The 18,818-nt window shown below is 30.9% G+C and overlaps 1 protein-coding gene across 1 annotated transcript; it reads left to right on the top strand.

Moving 5' to 3' along the window:
* The first annotated feature begins 1,129 nt into the window (after positions 1-1,129).
* On the top strand, positions 1,130-17,719 carry LOC111715526 (uncharacterized). Its single transcript, XM_023490902.1, has 5 exons — positions 1,130-1,341; positions 11,286-11,431; positions 13,706-13,908; positions 15,708-15,958; positions 16,028-17,719. Exons 2-5 carry the CDS (start codon positions 11,339-11,341, stop codon positions 16,648-16,650), a joined length of 1,170 nt encoding a protein of 389 aa, XP_023346670.1. The 5' UTR covers positions 1,130-1,341; positions 11,286-11,338; the 3' UTR covers positions 16,651-17,719.
* Positions 17,720-18,818: the final 1,099 nt, after the last annotated feature.

Here is an 18,818-nt window from a genome sequence, read left to right as displayed (position 1 = left end):
ATGAGAAGGGCTAAACTAACTTAAATTTCTTTTTGCAGAACTAATGTACACCACAAGTACTCATTGACATAAGAACAGCCAATGTTCACAACCGACCTAGTTAATCTATATAAAAATGTCGTCTTATGCGCAATCTATCTTTATCTATGCCTATGCCCCTCTCTATGTATTGAAAATTACAAAATTTGTTATTTTAATAATATTATTGGAAATCTTTAGAAGTTTAAGCGTTCTAGACTAAGCCGTTTAAAAACTATGTATCAAACGGCTCCGTGAAATATTAGAAAGAAGCTGTATTATTAATCTGAAAAGTTTGATCATCTATAATAATAGTTAAAGTATTTAAAGTAATTAATATTCAGGCTTACGTTAAAACCATGACAGGGCTTTGTTTGAACGATAATTTGATGTTTGGAATAAAAATGAATGTATTATTTCAGTTGACTTTGTAAATAGTAATTATAGATTATTAATATTATTTGTAAATATACTGGTATATGTTGAAGAGACTGTTATATGCAAAGAGAATAGAATATATATTAGAGTGGAATTTAGAAAATGCCTTGGTATGCATTTTTTCAGTCCCTTTCAGCCTGAAAGGGAGTTCAAAGTGTTCAAATCATGTAAATGTTCACAAATTATATGCGGTAGATTACATTAATACAGTATGCTCCCTAGACTATCCATTTCAATTTCGAATTTTTTAAAGCTGTTAAATAAACTTTATAATGTATTATGTAAATAAAAAACATCATTTGATTTATAGTTATAACGTAAAATCATCGTTTGTAAAGTGAAAGGTATAGAGTCTATGTGAAATGATCATTGTCAATTATGAAACCAGCCTATTTCATAATTTGGTTTTCTTTTAATATCAATTTTAGATTTTCTATAAAATGATGTTCCAGGGCCCAAAAGGTTATATAGCACAAATATGTGAAGTACACCTCCAGTATGAACACAGTGCAACAAAATGGCCGATTTACACTTTTTTCTAGTAAATTCCACTCTAATATATATTCTATTCTCTTTGGTTATATGAAAGTATGTGTATAAATGTATATATTGATAACAGATAGGTAGGTGTGGAGGCTGCCTGGAGTTTAAACTTGAGGTTTCTAGTTACGTCAGTTCATTCTTAACCTAGAGCAGGATCCCCGCGGCTAGCAAATCTTCATTCTCTACTCTAAACTCTACCCGAAGAATCCAGGATCTTCCTATCCAGTATCCAGGTCTGCTGTATCTCCTAGTGCTGGTGGGTCCAGGTGCTCCTGTTCTTTATATCGGAAGATATAGAAGCAAAACATTTACCTGGAGCAACTTCAATACAATACAATACAGGTACACTTCTTATCCTCCTGTTCAATACTAAACTAGTTTCTATACTCCTGTTCGTATTGGAACCTTTTCTCCTGTTCAATACTAAACTAGTTTCTATATTCCTGTTCGTTGAATTGGAAAACCTTTTCTCCTGTTCAATACTAAACTAGTTTCTATATTCCTGTTCGTTGAATTGGAACCTTTTCTCCTGTTCAATACTACATAAAACTAGTTTCTATATTCCTGTTCGTTGAATTGGAAAACCTTTTCTCCTGTTCAATACTAAACTAGTTTCTATATTCCTGTTCGTTGAATTGGAACCTTTTCTCCTGTTCAATACTACATAAGATTTTATATTCGTGGTCGTTTACTTTGCCATCCTTTTCTCCTGTTAAACACTAAACTAGTTTCTATGTTCCTGTTCGTTCACTTTGACATCCTTTTCTCCTGATCAATATTAAACTAGTTTCTATATTCATGTTCGTTCACTTTGCCATCCTTTTCTACTGTTCAGTACTAAACTAGTTTCTATATTCCTGTTCGTTTACTCTTTGCCATCCTTTTCTCCTGTTCAATATTAAACTAGTTTCTATATTCCTGTTCGTTCACTTTGCCATCATTTTCTCCTGTTCAATACTAAACTAGTTTCTATATTCCTGTTCGTTTACTCTTTGCCATCCTTTTCTCGTGTTCAATACTAAACTAGTTTCTATATGCCTGTTTGTTTACTCGTTGCCATCCTTTTCAACTGTTAAATACTACATTAGTTTATTCATTCCTGTTCGTTTACTTTGCTATTCTTTTCGACTTTTTAATACTAAACTAGTTTCTATATTACTGTTCGTTTACTTTGCTACCCTTTTCAACTGTTCAATACTAAACTATTTTCTATTTTCCTGTTCGTTCACTTTGCCAACCTTTTCAACTGTTCAATACTAAACTAGTTTCTAGGTTCCTGCTCGTTACTTGGCAACCCTTTTCTCTTTTTTAATGCTAAACTAGTTTCTTTATTCCTGTTCGTTTACTCTTTGCCATCCTTTTGTCCTGTTCAATACTAAACTAGTTTCTATATTCGTGTTTGTTAACTTGACAACCCTGCGTCCTGTATTCTGGTTTCTTTTTATTCTTTACTCTGATAAATCCTAGATAAAACCTCTATCCTGGTTCCTTTTTCATCGCTACCCTAATATATTTTGGATACAACCTGTATCCTGGTTCCCTTTTCTCCTATAACCCTGATAAATCCAGGATACAATCTCCCTTCTCTTCCCTACCCTGATAAATCCTGGATACAACCTGTATCCTGGTTCCCTTTTCTTGTCTACCCTGATATATCCTGGATACAATCTTTGTCCTGGTTCCCTTCTCTCTTCTTTACCTTGATATATCCTGGATACAACCTGTTTCCTGGTTCCCTTCTCTTCTCAACTCTAATATATCCTAGATACAACCTTTATCCTGGTTCCCTTCTCTTCTCTACCCTGATATGTCCTGCATACAACCTGTATCTAGGTTCCCTTCTCTTCTCTACCCTGATATATCCTGAATACAACCTGTATCCTGGTTTCCTTCTCTTCTATACCCTGATATATCCTGGATACAACCTGTATCCAGGTTCCCTTCTCTTCTTTACCCTGATATATCCTGGATACAACCTGTATCCTGGTTCCCTTCTCTTCTCTACCCTGATATATCCTGGATACAACCTGTATCCAGGTTCCCTTCTCTTCTCTACCCTGATATATCCTCTCGTGACACATCATTGATCAAATTATTAAATTTCCATTAATTTAATAAATCAGAAGTTCTGGAAATTATTTCTGTGTAGAGTTTAGTCAGGAAATGCAAAAATCATTTATTCACGCAAATTCAAACATTACGTATTATATACAGGGTGTTCCACGAAACATGAAAATAGCAAGACGACTTAAAAGTCGTCTTCGAACTTTGGATTTATCTATGACGTTAAGTCGTCAACCTACTTTCACATGAATCATTTTTGAAACAATAACCACAATATTGTGGTCTGTTTTTTGTGCTTTAAATATAACCGGATACAATAAGAATTTCTTACAGATTTCGACAAAAGAATTGAGCCTTTGCCACAAACTTTGATTTTCTAATTCCTATATCTTTGCGATCCAATGTCGTAGACCTTTCAAATTATGATTTCTGTTAGATCAAATAATCTAATTTTAAAAACATCAAAAATTTACATGAAAAGATATATGGATTAGAAAATTTGAGTTTGTGGCAAATACTCAATTCCTTTGTTTTTTTAATAAAATTGAAATCTGAACGAAATTCTTATTATCTGCAATAATATTGAAAACACAAAAAGGCTGACAACATTTTGGAGACTAGGTGTATTTTGTTATTATTAACTCTAGATATTTCAGTTATAATATTGTATATGAATAAAAATCAATAAAGCAATGCACTGAGTTTCTCAAATATTCAACGAGTCGGTTTTTCTTACAATATATTTATATACAAAAGATACAAAAATACAAACTTTAAATCGAACGATACTTATACAAACTAAATATTATGAATCAAATCAGTTTCATCAAATAGGGGACATTTTTACATTTTGCATTTTTTCATCGTTTCACTTATACAAACTAAATATTATGAATCAAATCAGTTTCATCAAATAGGGGAATTCTTCAAGGGAACCTACACATAGGGAGCTGGTCTTCAACTGCCTGTCCTCCTTCGATTTTGCTCCATCCTAGGATCGCATTTAACCCTAGCTACCCCGGGGTTGTTCCGCCCCCTCCCCAACGCTTGGGTCTTCAAGATAACGGAAAATTCGGCGTCGCTTGGGTTATTTATAGAATCCAAATGCAAACTCAAATAAATCCGTTAGGATTCAAAATAGGACTCTAAAGTCCAACCGTAGGGTTAAAGATGGGGGGGGGAAAGGGGGCATGATTCCCCTTGGTAGCTATGATCTCAGCGATCCAAAAAATCCTTGAATTGCTGATCGTAAAAGATCAACAAAACTCGCCCACTGTTACAATAAATTCTGTTAGATCAAATGGTCTAACTTTAAAATATGAATGATATACAGGGTGTCCCAATAAACACGGGAATTCAGTGACGAAGTCGATATAGTCTTTTCAAATAATTCTTTGATTTAGTATAGTGAAATCTACTGAGAAAGCTGTAATCTGTGAGTTTCGTCTACTATGTTCCCATTTTGTTTGTTTATGTTTTGATTGCATACGGTTGTACTTAGTAAAACAAGAAAATTACAGTATACAAACAGAGTGAACTTGTCCGTCTTCACTGTTCATCTTGCGGAGACATTATAGACACAGCTTTACAGTCTTTTACCCTTTCCATAAAATAAACTCTAGCAGACATAATAATATTATGGCTTTTGAAATTAGGTATTACAATGCTAATTCATAACAAATACGATATTCAATTCGTCACTGAATTCCCATGCATATCCCTATATTAATGATAAAAGGGTGAGGAAATTTGAGTTTGTGGCAAGAACTCTTCTCCTATAAATTCGTTTAGATCAGGTCCTAAAGATAAAGAATTGCTGTTTGTAAAGAGATATGGTTAGAATATATCCCGGGTTCTCCTTCTATCTTGACAGTTTAGAAATTCTATACTTTGTCTTCGGGAAAACTTTTCAGAAATGTCCAAGAGAAGGTTTCTTTGAACTTTATTTATTATATTGTTGATATTTGACAGAAAATCCATAATTTCCCAGGAGGATATTACTTTACATGCCCTGTACATTTCTAAATTTTAGAAAATATATAAAGTACTTTTATAGATAATTTCAGTAATAGATAAATGATTCATTTCGTCTATTCAATAAAAGCAATGAAAACAATTGTTCTGTCTATATTGACACCCCCACCCCCCCCGGGTTGCTTTATGTTATCCCACCCCACCCCTTTTCCATGAAAAGTTTATCCATCGAGCACGTGCTTCTTTCTTCTTATTGAAGTTTTAAAAATGCTGATTTCAATTCTTTTTTGAAATTTTGCAAGCGAAGCGTGTTTTTGCTTCATTGTACACTCTGGGCCGTAGTAAATTTGAATTCGAACAGGACCAGCCCACTTTGTACCGGCCTGCCAGATAACATCGTGTACTGACCCGATCCTATGGTACAGTACGTCGCCCTAACCAGACTAACATACGACAGGGTGTCAATTTTCTTGGCATAGTTCTGTCGGAGGGCTAACTATGACAACTCCCATGGCGCGTTCAGACTTTTTACAGTACCCGGCCTAATCCTAGGCCTATTTGACCGACCCCACTGACTTAGTCTACCGTGTGTAAGGAACAAAATAATTTGAGGGGAAAAAACTAAAAAAAGAGTTTCTAATGACCGGACCGGACATCTTTTTCACAATCTGAGATTAAATCTGAGTTTTCATTTTAAATAATATAGGAAGTTTTCTATTGAAAAAAGCGAAGAAAAAAGTTTTGTTGACCAGATTTTTGTTTCTTTTTAATAATCTTAGATTGTATGAAATTACGCTGTGCCGAGAAAACCGGAGAAAAATGTTGTGTTAAACCTTCTAAATAATATAACATTATAGCCAATTTTTTAAAACTTTTTTCTGATAAAATCAGTGTTTTTTTCTGATTCTTAATATATGAAACAAATTCTTCTGATTTATTTTTGACTAGCTTGAGAACCTAGCGTTGCCCAGGGTACTCATACCTGTATAGTTACTCCCGCCTTTTATCTGCGCTTGGTTGGAAATTTTAGCTATTTTCTCTATAAAAGTCAACTTAGAATCTCACAACCAAGCTAAGAACATTGTTCTCTCAAGATAAAATGGTCCAGGGGATCCTGAGTTATGATCGGACATACAAACAAACAACCTTTCTCCGAAACAAACATTAAAGCAAAGATTACAACGTTATATAAATATATTTAGATAAAATCTACATATAAAATAAAACTCTTCGCTCATTTATATTTGTATATTTGTATATTAGCTATAGCTGGCAAAACTGCTGAAACGATTGGGCTACATTTTTGGAGGGAACCTTGAGTAATCTAATTTTTTTCACGGGTTAGTATTTTATAAAAACCTATTTTTTTATAAACATAGTCGTTTAAGACACTGTCGTATTTTGTATTTTCCATGTTAATAACATTCAATATAAAGATGGCTAGGACCGATTTACAACGATATCCTTTGAACCTTTATCTAATCACTAATGTGGAAGATATCAACGTTTTTTTTGGTTAAAAAACTCCTCGAAAAATCCTCTAAATATTGAAAAAAGCACTCAAAAATGTACAATACATGAAAAAAAGTCCTCTAAAATCATTTAATGAAAAAAAGCATTGAAAATGACCTCAAAAATCTTGTATCATTGAAAAAATTTCTAAAAATCTTCTATCATTAAATTCTTAAATATCCTCAAAGTAATTTGATCAATTTCGTTTAAAATTGGTTAAACCGCACTTTCTGTAGTTTTCATCAAAACACGAACAAAAATTAACTAATTTGCTTTCCATGCAATGTTTACTTTAATAATTAGTTTTACATATTTTTAACACACAATATGTCAAAACAGACCTACGATGAATTAATTCACCTATTCCTAAACCATCAACATTAAATAAAGGAATTGAGTCTTTGCCACAAACTCTGATTTTCCAATCCCTTTATCTTTGCAACCCAATGTCTTAGACCTTATTTATTTCAAACTAAGTATACTGTTAGATCAAATAATCTAAGTTTGAAATATCAAAGGTTTACTCCATCAGGTTATAAAGATATAGGGATTTAAACATTTAAGTTTGTGACAAAAACTCAATTCCTTTGGTTTACATTAATCTTTTATGTAAGTTAACACATCGATTTTATTTTAAACTAGCTGAGAACCCAGCGTTTGCCTAGAAACAAATTTTTCTTAATAAGAGGCAGTCTTTTTAACTAAGAATTTTTAAACCAAGCAATAAAATTCCCGTGGTTCACAGAGTTTCCAAATCAAAATTTGAGGCAATTCGTTTAAAGGGACCGTTCACTTATTTGGGTAATTTTGGTGTTAGCTAAATAGCCTATTAGCTATTTATTGGTATTAGTATTACTTTTTAAAGATAACTGTGGCCGGAGGAAAAACCAATTTATCGTTCAGTGTTGTAAAGACACTATTTAAACTTGTTTTTTTTTCAGTAATAACAGCCCAAGAAAATCTAAAATTATCATATTTCAATGGCATCATGTGTTAGCCATTTTATACTAATATACGAACATTTTTGATATTAGAGAGAGCAAGAAACATTTAACATGTGGTTGCAAAGACGACATTCTCTCCGAAATAGATTTTAACACTTTCACATGAATGAAGATTTAAATGCCGCGTTCTATTCACGTTTTCCCGAGAAAAAAAATAGCAACCGTTTAAAAATGATATTATAGAAAAAGACAATTTATAAACAATTTTGAAAAAAATTAAAGATATTTACAATTCACTAGAATATACTCTAGTTTAGTTCAATATTTTATATTAATCTCAAAAATCCATGACTATGACAAAAAGCATATAATAGTGTCTACAAAAGTACCTGCCCTTTGCGCTGGAATTCTGAACAATAAATCTTCTCAAATACTTTATTAACAAAAGGCGACATATACAATTAAAATATAATTATAAAGTGGCTTGTTCACCCTTTATATTATAAGATAATAAACGTGATTTTATATGAAAGAATAACTAGAGATAAACTTTTAATAAATCGAGAAAAATTATGTATTTATGAATTTACAAAGTGGCCTGGCCGCCCTTTTATTTTAGCTAAGATAGCGAACTTGATGATTATATATTCAATAAAAGAAAAACGAGAGAAAAAAACTTTAAAAATCAGCAAGCATTATTGATAAGGGCATAAATGCATAAATGAACAATAAATCGACTTTTTTTCTGGTCATAGATATCTTTGATAAGTAAGACTAATGCAAATGAAAAGCTAATAGACTATTTAGTTATCCATGAAATTACCCAAATAAGTGAACGGTCCCTGGGTTGCTCTGAGTTATGATAGGACAGACAAACCAAGAAACAGAGATTACTACTTTTTATAAGTAAAATATGAAAACATTGAAAAGTATTATAAACTTTCTAATAGAAATGAAAACTATCTATACATGCAAATATGGACTTGAGGAGCAGAAAGCAATAATTATTCAATAAATTATGAAGATATTACAGATATTCGATATCCGTCCCGTTTTTCTATTTGGACTATTCTATCCAGGCCTTATTGATAATTGATAAATTGTCAATAAATGTTTATTAAATATCTATTTTAACACTACGAATATAATTAGGTCATGACAGATCTTCAATATCTAGACTATTCAATCCTATTGACTTAATGATAACGAGATAGTGTCCCTAAATATCTAGACTATTCTATCCTATAGGCTTAATAATGATTAAGAAATTGTCCCTAAATATCTAGACTATTCTATCCTATAGACTAAGAAATTGTCCCTAAATATCTAGACTATTCTATCCTATAGACTAAATAATAACGAGAAATTGTCCCTAAATATCTAGACTATTCTATCCTATAGACTAAATAATAACGAGAAATTGTCACTAAATGTCTGGACTATTCGATCCTAAACCTATTAATAACGAGAAATTGTCTCTAAATATTTAGACTATTTGATCCTAAACCTATTAATAACGAGAAATTGTCTCTAAATGTCTAGACTATTCGATAATAAACCTATTAATAACGAGAAATTGTCTATCGTCCCTAAATATCTATACTATTCGATCCTAAACCTATTAATAACGAGAAATTGTCTATTGTCCCTAAATATCTAGACTATTCGATCCTAAACCTATTAATAACGAGAAATTGTCAGTTGTCACTAAATATTTAGGCTATTCGATCCTTAACCTATTAATAATGAGAAATTGTCTGTTGTCACTAGATATCTATTCTATGCGATCCTAAACCTATTAATAACGAGAAATTGTCAGTTGTCACTAAATATCTCGACTATTCGATCCTAAACCTATTAATAACGAGAAATTGTCTGTTGTCACTAAATATCTAGACTATTCGATCCTAAACCTATTAATAACGAGAAATTGTCAGTTGTCACTAAATATCTAGACTATTCGATCCAATTACTTAAAAGGTCCCGCTACTAAATATCTATTCCATAGTGGAGCGTAGTGGTGTATCTATTCCAAAGTGTAGCGTAGTAGTGTATCTATTCCATAGTGCAGCGTAGTAGTGTATCTATTCCATACTGCAGCGTAGTAGTGTATCTATTTCATACTGTAGCGTAGTAGTGTATCTATTCCATACTGTAGCGTAGTAGTGTATCAATTCCATACTGTAGCGTAGTAGTGTATCAATTCCATACTGTAGCGTAGTAGTGTATCTATTCCATACTGCAGCGTAGTAGTTAATCTATTCCATACTGCAGCGTAGTAGTGTATCTATTCCATACTGCAGCGTAGTAGTGTATCTATTCCATACTGCAGCGTAGTAGTGTATCTATTCCATACTGCAGCGTAGTAGTGTATCTATTCCATACTGCAGCGTTGTAGTGTATCTATTTCCCTCTCGACTTAATATCTCCTTCGTGTCAGGAATAAGGAAATCAATTGAGTCGTTGTCTAAAACTCAAATTTTCTTACCCAGCTATATATTTGCAACCTGACGGTGTAAACCTTTGATATTTTAAACTTAAATTCATAGTTTAAAATGTCTAAGGTCCAAAACATTTGGTTGTAAATATTATAGGGATTAGACAATCAGAGTATGGGGAAAGACTCAATTCCTTGCCTCATTTAGCGCTTCAAGTTCCATTTATACATTAGATTTGCCTTCTGTAGTAATTATAAAGAAAATTTTTACAAAATATATGCAAATTATGTAGCTTAGACGAATAACTGATGTGTAGTTATTATGTTAACATACCTCATTATGATTATCAATAGGCGAATTAAGGTTAATGTCAGGTCTGGACCATAAGCACGGTTTGGAACTTTCTTCCTCTGTATTAATGTTATTGAAACCCTTACAGCGAGTGTGAAAACCTTATATATCCTTATATTCATTAGTCATCAAAGGAGTCATTGTTTTCATATTTTTACACATCATAGTAATATATTACAATTTATTTTATAATTTATTTCAAGGTTCCAAACATACTTTTTATTGATTTGCCGCGCTTAGTAAATATTTATAAATTAAAACATATCAAAACTTAGCTTTTTATCCTCGAAATAGTATTTTCTTTTTTATAAACTTGTTGACTTAATAAAAACTAATTTAAAGAATTATAAATCTTATACATTCCGACATACATTTGAAATGTATCCTTTTGCTTTACGATATCCTAACTTTTAAAGTTGGATGTCTCATTTTTAGATGAGCTGGCCTATGACCAAGCTATGACCCTGTGTATCGCATAAATATGTTTTTCTCTAAATATACTTTTCCAGGAAAGAGGGGGTGGGGTTGCTTACGTAGATCTAGACCCCCCAGCCTTAATAAGATTGATTAAAAGTAATTATTGATAAGCAACTTCTCAGGTTTTAAAAATTAGTTATTTCAAGAATACTTTATCAGAACTAAACTTAAATAAATTTAATCAAACTGGTTTAAACTTTACAAGGATTGTAGACATTCGAGTTAACCTCCATTTATCGAGAGTATGTCCGATTCCCACGGGTACCCTTTAAACCTTTGTCTAATAATATCGATGACGAAGATCCAGCAAAAAATCGAGCTTCGAGAATCTTTAGTTAGCACTGTGGTATGAACTCTACAAGCGTTTTTTGACACTCGATTTTCAGCTAACAGAATATTAATATTTCCGTTAATCTTGATTTAAGATAAAGTGCTGTTGCGAATTGAACATGCCACTCTAAAAACTAAAAACAACTTGAAATTACATGTGTACAGTCCCTCTGAATTAAACTGGGTCCTGCTCCAGGTATGGTTGCGAGGATGGGTTCCATGTGATGGAGGCTGGGGAGAGAGGGACGGATGGCTGGAGAGGGGGGGACGGATGGAATTAGGAAAAGGTTGAGTAGGGATGAAGATACCGCCATGGGAACTCAGGATAATCAAACAATGCAGGTAACATGTTAACTTTTCTACTTTCTTGTTTAAAGATACTGCAAGCGTAAATTAAGTGATTCTCCATGCAAAGATGTCAATGCCTGATTTACAACAGTACTATTAAAAGCTTTTCATGGTAAAATATGAAATAGATATCCATGTTTTTCTTTTTGTTTAATTTAATTTGTGGTTTCTCCTGAAAACGTGACCTGTACATTTCTTGCTTATAAGAAACAATGGAGATATAATCTGAATTAAACTCTTTTTGATTCAGAACAACGACGTTACTTTCAACATTTTTGATTAGATTATAGTTTCCTTCTCACAATTTCCCTAAAATGTGGTATGAAAATAAACGAGACTTTTCAAAGCTTTCAAATATCAATCTTATTTTGAATTTTAAGCAGAATTTGGTTGAAGATTATTATCAGCAGAATAAATGTATAAATTTTAACACATGCCATGTTTACAAAAGAATCGAAGAAACCAAAGACGATTTTACAAAGAAAAGACTAAAAAGAGTAAAAAGAGTAAAATATATAATCAAACATAAAGGATGTCAAAAATCAGCGCGAATTAAAAAGATGCTTAAAAATGCCCATTTTTAACCTATGCATTTTTCACAACCCATAAAACCTATGTTATTTTTTTAAACATTACAAATAAATCTATCATTTTTATTTCTATTTTGTCGAAAAATACTAGCAATCCACCACTAGTTTATATTAAATATAATGTAAACAATAAATATGTAACTTTCCTTTTCCTTTCCTTTCCTTTTCCTTTTATTTATATTTTTTATATTTTTTTAGAATTGGGGGAAAATATTCCCACAACCTCTATTTTTGGAGGGTTCAAAAATATTTTCTCCTTAAGCACATAATTTTGTGTGTTTTTGTTATTTTTCATAAATAAATGATAACTTACTTACTTACTTATTTTCAAGGGTACCACCGTTTAAAATTGGGTATTGCTTTTTTGTCACTTGAATTTACGCTTACAGTCCCTTTAACACAAAGTCGATGTAATAAACTGTCCTCCTCACATCATAGCCCGTAAATCAATAAATCATGCACTTCTTACATCCTGGAAAACCAAGGAAGTAAATTGAACCGATTTCGTTGTACAGTGGATTTTGATTACAAATAAAGAGGAAGTTGAGAACTTTTTTTAAAAAGATATTTCATAAAAATTATATGTTTGTTTTATATCGAAAAAAAATCTTTATTGCAACGAATTTAATATCAGTTTCAGCACATTTGTAAACACTTTGTTTTTAGTCTCAATGCTTCTTCCTCTTTTCTATTTCTATTTCTTGGCCGACTTGTATGGTGAAATACACAGCATCCCATATCATATTAGATTATTTTCTACGCTTTAACGCCAAAATGTGCAAATAATACTCGAAAACCCTAGTATTTTTTTTGTATACATTTAAAACAATTTATTCAATCTTTTGAAATCTTAATTTATAGAGCTATAAACGATCTAATATGATGTGGGATACCCTGTATAACTGAGTATAACTGTCAAATCAAAAATGAGATAATTGCGCGATGTCTGCACAACTCTAGTAAATAAACACTTTAATGAGACAACTTTTTTTGTAATTAAAAACGTCGATTATTTCCTTATCCAAATGCACAAATGCTGATTTTTTTTCGCAAATATATTAAAGAAATGCATCTTAATTGTAAAATCAAGCATTTATCAATTTTAAAAATTCTAAAGTGGAGATTTTTGCCCTCTATCAAAAAAATAAAATACTTATTTGATACCCCTGGCAAATTATTTGTAGTTATACCACAAATGAATAGTTTTATTTAAGGATCAAAAGAATAAATTAGTTTTATTTAAGTATAACTTTAAATTAAAAAAATAATAAATCCCAAAAGTGTACAGGCCAAAGAGCTACCACCTCCTTTATACTCTGTTATTGTTAATGCGAATGCAGCGCGTCAAATTAATCTTTCTTTTTTACTCCTCTTTTTGAAGAGCTATTTGAGAAGAAATAAACTATGGATTTTTACGCTTTTTCAAATTTGACCATTTATAAAACTTTCCTGGGTCATGTGAGATTCAAAAAAATTCGGACAGATCTGTCCAGCCGTTTTAGCGTTTTTTGGAAAGAAAGAAAAAAGAAACCCAACCCAAATATATAATTAGATTTGACAATTTTTAAAAATATTTTCGAGATTTCTTTCATTTCTCTATTTAAAGCTATGTGAAACTTTAATTTAATTATTTAATTAAATTCGAGAAAACGTGAAAAAATAAATATTTTTTATTAAGTCGAAGCGCGGTGTCGGAGCAAAGTTTGTTGGTGAGTGGACTAAACTATTCAGCTGGATCCTTGAGATAGAGATGGGTTTGGTTTGGGGTATATCCGGTTTATCCCTGATATCCTTTATATTCACCTCAATATGGTACATAGATCCAGCTCTACTTACTATGGTACTACAGTTCCAACCAGCTACATGTACCACAATTCACAGGTATTTGCTTAATTTTTATTAGTTAAAAGAAATCTCTGCTGATTTTCTATAAACTGAAAAAAAACTTGCGGATTTCTGTTATTATTTTCGCGGATTTCCTTGAAATCTGAAAAAGTAACAAAATACGATTCATAACCATTTTTCTGAAAAAAATTTTGATATTTGATTAATAATATTTATATATTAGTGCACATCTGATTTGAATATATAACCGTACAAAAAAAAATAATATATTATATATTTAATGCATATCTGATTGGAATATATAACTGTACATAAATACTAATATATTATACATTTAGTACATATCTGATTGGAATATATAACTTTACATAAATACTAATATCTTATATATACATATATTTAGTGCATATCTGATTGGAATATATAACCGTACATAAATACTTATATATTATATATATTTAGTAATATCTGATTGGAATATATAACTGCACATAAATACTAATATATTATATATTTAGTGCATATCTGATTGGAATATATAACTGTACATAAATACTAATATATTATGTATATTTATTGCATACCTACTAATATATTTTATATATAACTGTACATAAATACTAATATGTTATATAGTTAGTACATATCTAATTGGAATATATATCTGTACATATTTACTAATATATTTTATATATTTAGTACATATCTGATTGGAATATCTAACTGTACATAAATACTAATATAATTTATATATTTAGTGCATATCTGATTGGAATATATTACTGTACATAAATACTAATATATTATATATATTTAGTGCATATCTGATTGGAATATCTAACTGTACATAAATACTAATATATTATATATATTTAGTTCATATCTGATTGGAATATGTAACTGTAGATAAATACTAATATATTATATATTTAGAGCATATCTGATCGGAATATATAACTGTACATAAATACTAATATATTATATATATTAAGTGTATATCTGTTTGGAATATCTAACTGTACATAAATACTAATATATTATATATATTTAGTTCATATCTGATTGGAATATATAACTGTACATAAATACTAATATATTATATTTTTAGTGCATATCTGATTGGAATATATAACTGTACATAAAAACTAATATATTATATATATTTAGTACATATCTGATTGGAATATATAACTGTACATAAATACTAATATATTTTATATATTTAGTACATATCTGATTGGAATATCTAACTGTACATAAATACTAATATATTATATATATTTAGTTCATATCTGATTTAACTGTAGATAAATACTAATATATTATATATTTAGAGCATATCTGATCGGAATATATAACTGTACATAAATACTAATATATTATATATATTAAGTGTATATCTGTTTGGAATATCTAACTGTACATAAATACTAATATATTATATATATTTAGTTCATATCTGATTGGAATATATAACTGTACATAAATACTAATATATTATATTTTTAGTGCATATCTGATTGGAATATATAACTGTACATAAATACTAATATATTATATTTTTAGTACATATCTGATTGGAATATATAACTGTACATAAAAACTAATATATTTTATATATTTAGTGCATATCTGATTGGAATAAAACTGTACATAAATACTAATAAATTATATATATTTAGTATATATCTGATTGGAATATATAACTGTACATAAATACTAATATATTATATATTTAGTGCATATCTGATTGGAATATATAACTGTACATAAATACTAATATCTGTTTGGAATATCTAACTGTACATAAATACTAATATATCTTATATATTTAGTGCATATCTGATTGGAATATCTAACTGTACATGGACAAGCTGTAGACATGGTTGTACATCAGAAATATATAAATGTTGGCATGTTGTTGTAAACTATACTCTTATCTCTGGTTCACGTCCAATACCTCCTCCTTGGTCCAGTTTATCATCTTTATCCATCCCTTCTTCTCCTGATTCTTCAGCCAACCTTCCAACTAAACTATATCCTAATGTTAGAGGATGCGGATATCCCCCTAGTTTACAGTGTGAAGGTAGATTTATATATATTTATTTAATTATTATTTATAAATTATTCTGGTTTTATAATTTTTATATTTCAGATTTCTATTCTGAGTTTGGTTCCGTTGATAGTTCATATCCATGTTGGATATCTCATATAGATTCTAATATTGCTCTTACAGAGCTAGATCTGAAGAAACTCAAGGAGGAAGTTATGTACAGTCTTATTCCTCTTGGAACCTTTATATTATCCACCCTGTATGCTCTATGTAGACTTGGAGTATTCTCTATATGCAATCCTCTCCGTTGCTGTCCCAAGGTTTCCGGTTCTACGGAGCAAACCCGTCTTACTCCAAAGCAGTTGTTCAGGTATAAAAAAGCACTCCTGGCCAAGAAATCCGAAGAGAATGAAGAGAGAGCTCAACCCAAAACCGAACCTGAACCTGAGCCTTCAAAACTTGAGATTCCCCCAACTATTCATGAAATAGTTGAAGGAATAGGAAGTAGCGGAGACCAAAGTCCTGCTAGTGATAAATTAACCCTGAGTAGATCTAGAGAGAGGTTAGGACGGATCCTAGAGCAGTCTCGAGATGAGAGGAACCTTGAATTCGAGGAGCTGAGCACTGTCCTAGAACACCTGGAGCAGATCCCGTACAAGCAGAAGCCAAACCGAAGACGAACAGATCCTCTAACAGATAAAACATTGAGGATCAAAGAAGCTTAACACTCCGACCTTTAAACTAAAATACAAAAACTTTTTTTTATAATTCTTGGTGAAGGTTTATTGTGATTAAAGAGTAGAAAGCTCCACTTTAAGTTTGCAATCTCGGGTTCTTTATCCTTATCAGATCCTAGATTACAGCTGGGTTCGCTTTGGTTCTTGGTAAACAAGGTTATAAACTATTTAATTTCCTGTTTAATGGTTGAAAGTTTACTCAGATATAATGTTAATAAAGTGAACCAAAGCTACAGCACTCAACTCCAGGGAATAGAATAAAGATTTAGTTTAAATCCTTGTCGAGTTTAATACAATTTCACAGGTCCCTGGAGAAAAGTAAGAATGGACTGCACCATTGAACCAAGATATCGTTCTGATCATCTCTACTCCGTATACTTGTATTGAACCAGGAGCTCTACCCAAGAGAAGAGAAAAAGAAGGAGAGGAAACTAATTCAACTTTGAACATTAAATATTCTTTGTTTTAAACTCGAATTTTAGGAAAGGAAATTAGTTATATCCAAACTTCATTTATAGTTTAAAATCTAAATTAATGAAGCTAAATTGAATTCTGTGCAAATCTTGTGAAAATTGCAGTAATTCCTAGACTAAATATCAAAATAGCACTGGTATAGACAGTTTAGATACACCACTTTGTGCTGTACATTGCGTAGCAATAGAGTGATACAGGTACGGCATTTTCAACTGTACATTCAGTAGAAACAGAATGTTGCAGAAACAGTACAGGTACACCACTTGGTGCTGTACACTGAGTAACAACGAAGTGGTACAAAATAAGTAAGGGAAAGTTTTTTTTCGGCAACAATTTTTATCTTTTACCAAAAACCATCCATAAATCTTCCTTGGGGGTCATGTTCGAGTTACCACAAAAAAATGAGCCTGATGGGCTACGCCGTTTTGACGTTTGTAAGATACAAACAAACAAATAAAACACATATATAAAGAGATATATAATATATAAAGCAATATTATAGATAAACTATAATTTATACGGTAACCAATAATATCATTCATTGACTTGTGATTATCAAAATAAATAAAGATTTTGTATTGAAGATCCAGATACAAATATATTCAAGGGACTATGCACTGAGAGAATATATATATTGTATAATCTAGAGATTATATGTATCCTGCAGTAGCCAGATATAAATATATTCAAGGGACTATGCACTGAGAAAATATATATTGTATAATCTAGAGATTATAAATATATCCTGCAGTAGCAAGATACAAATATATTCAAGGGACTATGCACTGAGAGAATATATATATTGTATAATCTAGAGATTATAAAAATATCCTGCAGTAGCCAGATACAAATATATTCAAGGGACTATGCACTGAGAGAATATATATATATTGTATAATCTAGAGATTATAAGTATATCCTGCAGTAGCCAGATACAAATATATTCAAGGGACTATGCACTGTGAGAATATATATATTGTATAATCTAGAGATTATATGTATCCTGCAGTAGCCAGATACAAATATATTCAAGGGACTATGCACTGAGAGAATATATATTGTATAATCCAGAGATTATAAATGTATCTTGCAGTAGCCAGATACAAATGTATTCAACAAATACACGAAATTTCAAGTGAACCTCCATTCTAAGAGTGGCATGTCCGATGCACAACGGTACACTATAAGCTTTTAACGGATAAAAAACTTTTTTAATCTGAAAGTTGTTTATCTTTAATTTTAGTTTCTCTATAAAGAGCCTTGCGGATTAATTCAACAGAAGAAAAGGGGAAAATTGTCAGAATTGAAATCTTTTAAAGTTTTCCTTTTGTTGTTCAAATAAAAGGTTTAAGTGGAACCGTTGCAAATCACCCTCGCCACTTAAAGGATGTGTTTGCGAAAAATAAAAGGGGGTATAAACTTACGGCGAAACATAAGCGCGTTTGATCACTACTAATCATACTTCTATCCGTTGCGTATTTAAGGAGAAAATTGTTAAAAACAACTCATGCTGAAGAACGTAGCGTCCATACAAATTCAAAAAGTTGAAACATTCAACTCGGATTATTGTTATTATTATTATTACTATTATGTAATACCAACTATATACGAATGCGTCGAAAAACTATTGATGATTATTGTTTGTAATATCTGAATGATTTTTTTGAATTAAATTAATTTTT

The sequence above is a fragment of the Eurytemora carolleeae genome, unplaced genomic scaffold (genome assembly GCF_000591075.1).
Source record: "Eurytemora carolleeae unplaced genomic scaffold, Eaff_2.0 scaffold19, whole genome shotgun sequence".
Classification (NCBI taxonomy): Eukaryota; Metazoa; Arthropoda; class Copepoda; order Calanoida; family Temoridae; genus Eurytemora; species Eurytemora carolleeae.
Note: the sequence above shows the minus strand (reverse complement) of the source record. Positions and strands in the feature narration are given on the sequence as shown.

What these genes read in the sequence shown, in the direction of transcription:
- LOC111715526 (XM_023490902.1), top strand. Translation starts at nt 11,339, where the DNA reads ATGGCTGGAGAGGGGGGGACGGATGGAATTAGGAAAAGGTTGAGTAGG. An exon ending in AGGATAATCAAACAATGCAG is followed by an intron (nt 11,432 to 13,705) that starts GTAACATGTTAA and finishes TTTTTTATTAAG; the next exon opens with TCGAAGCGCGGTGTCGGAGC. An exon ending in ACATGTACCACAATTCACAG is followed by an intron (nt 13,909 to 15,707) that starts GTATTTGCTTAA and finishes TTATATATTTAG; the next exon opens with TGCATATCTGATTGGAATAT.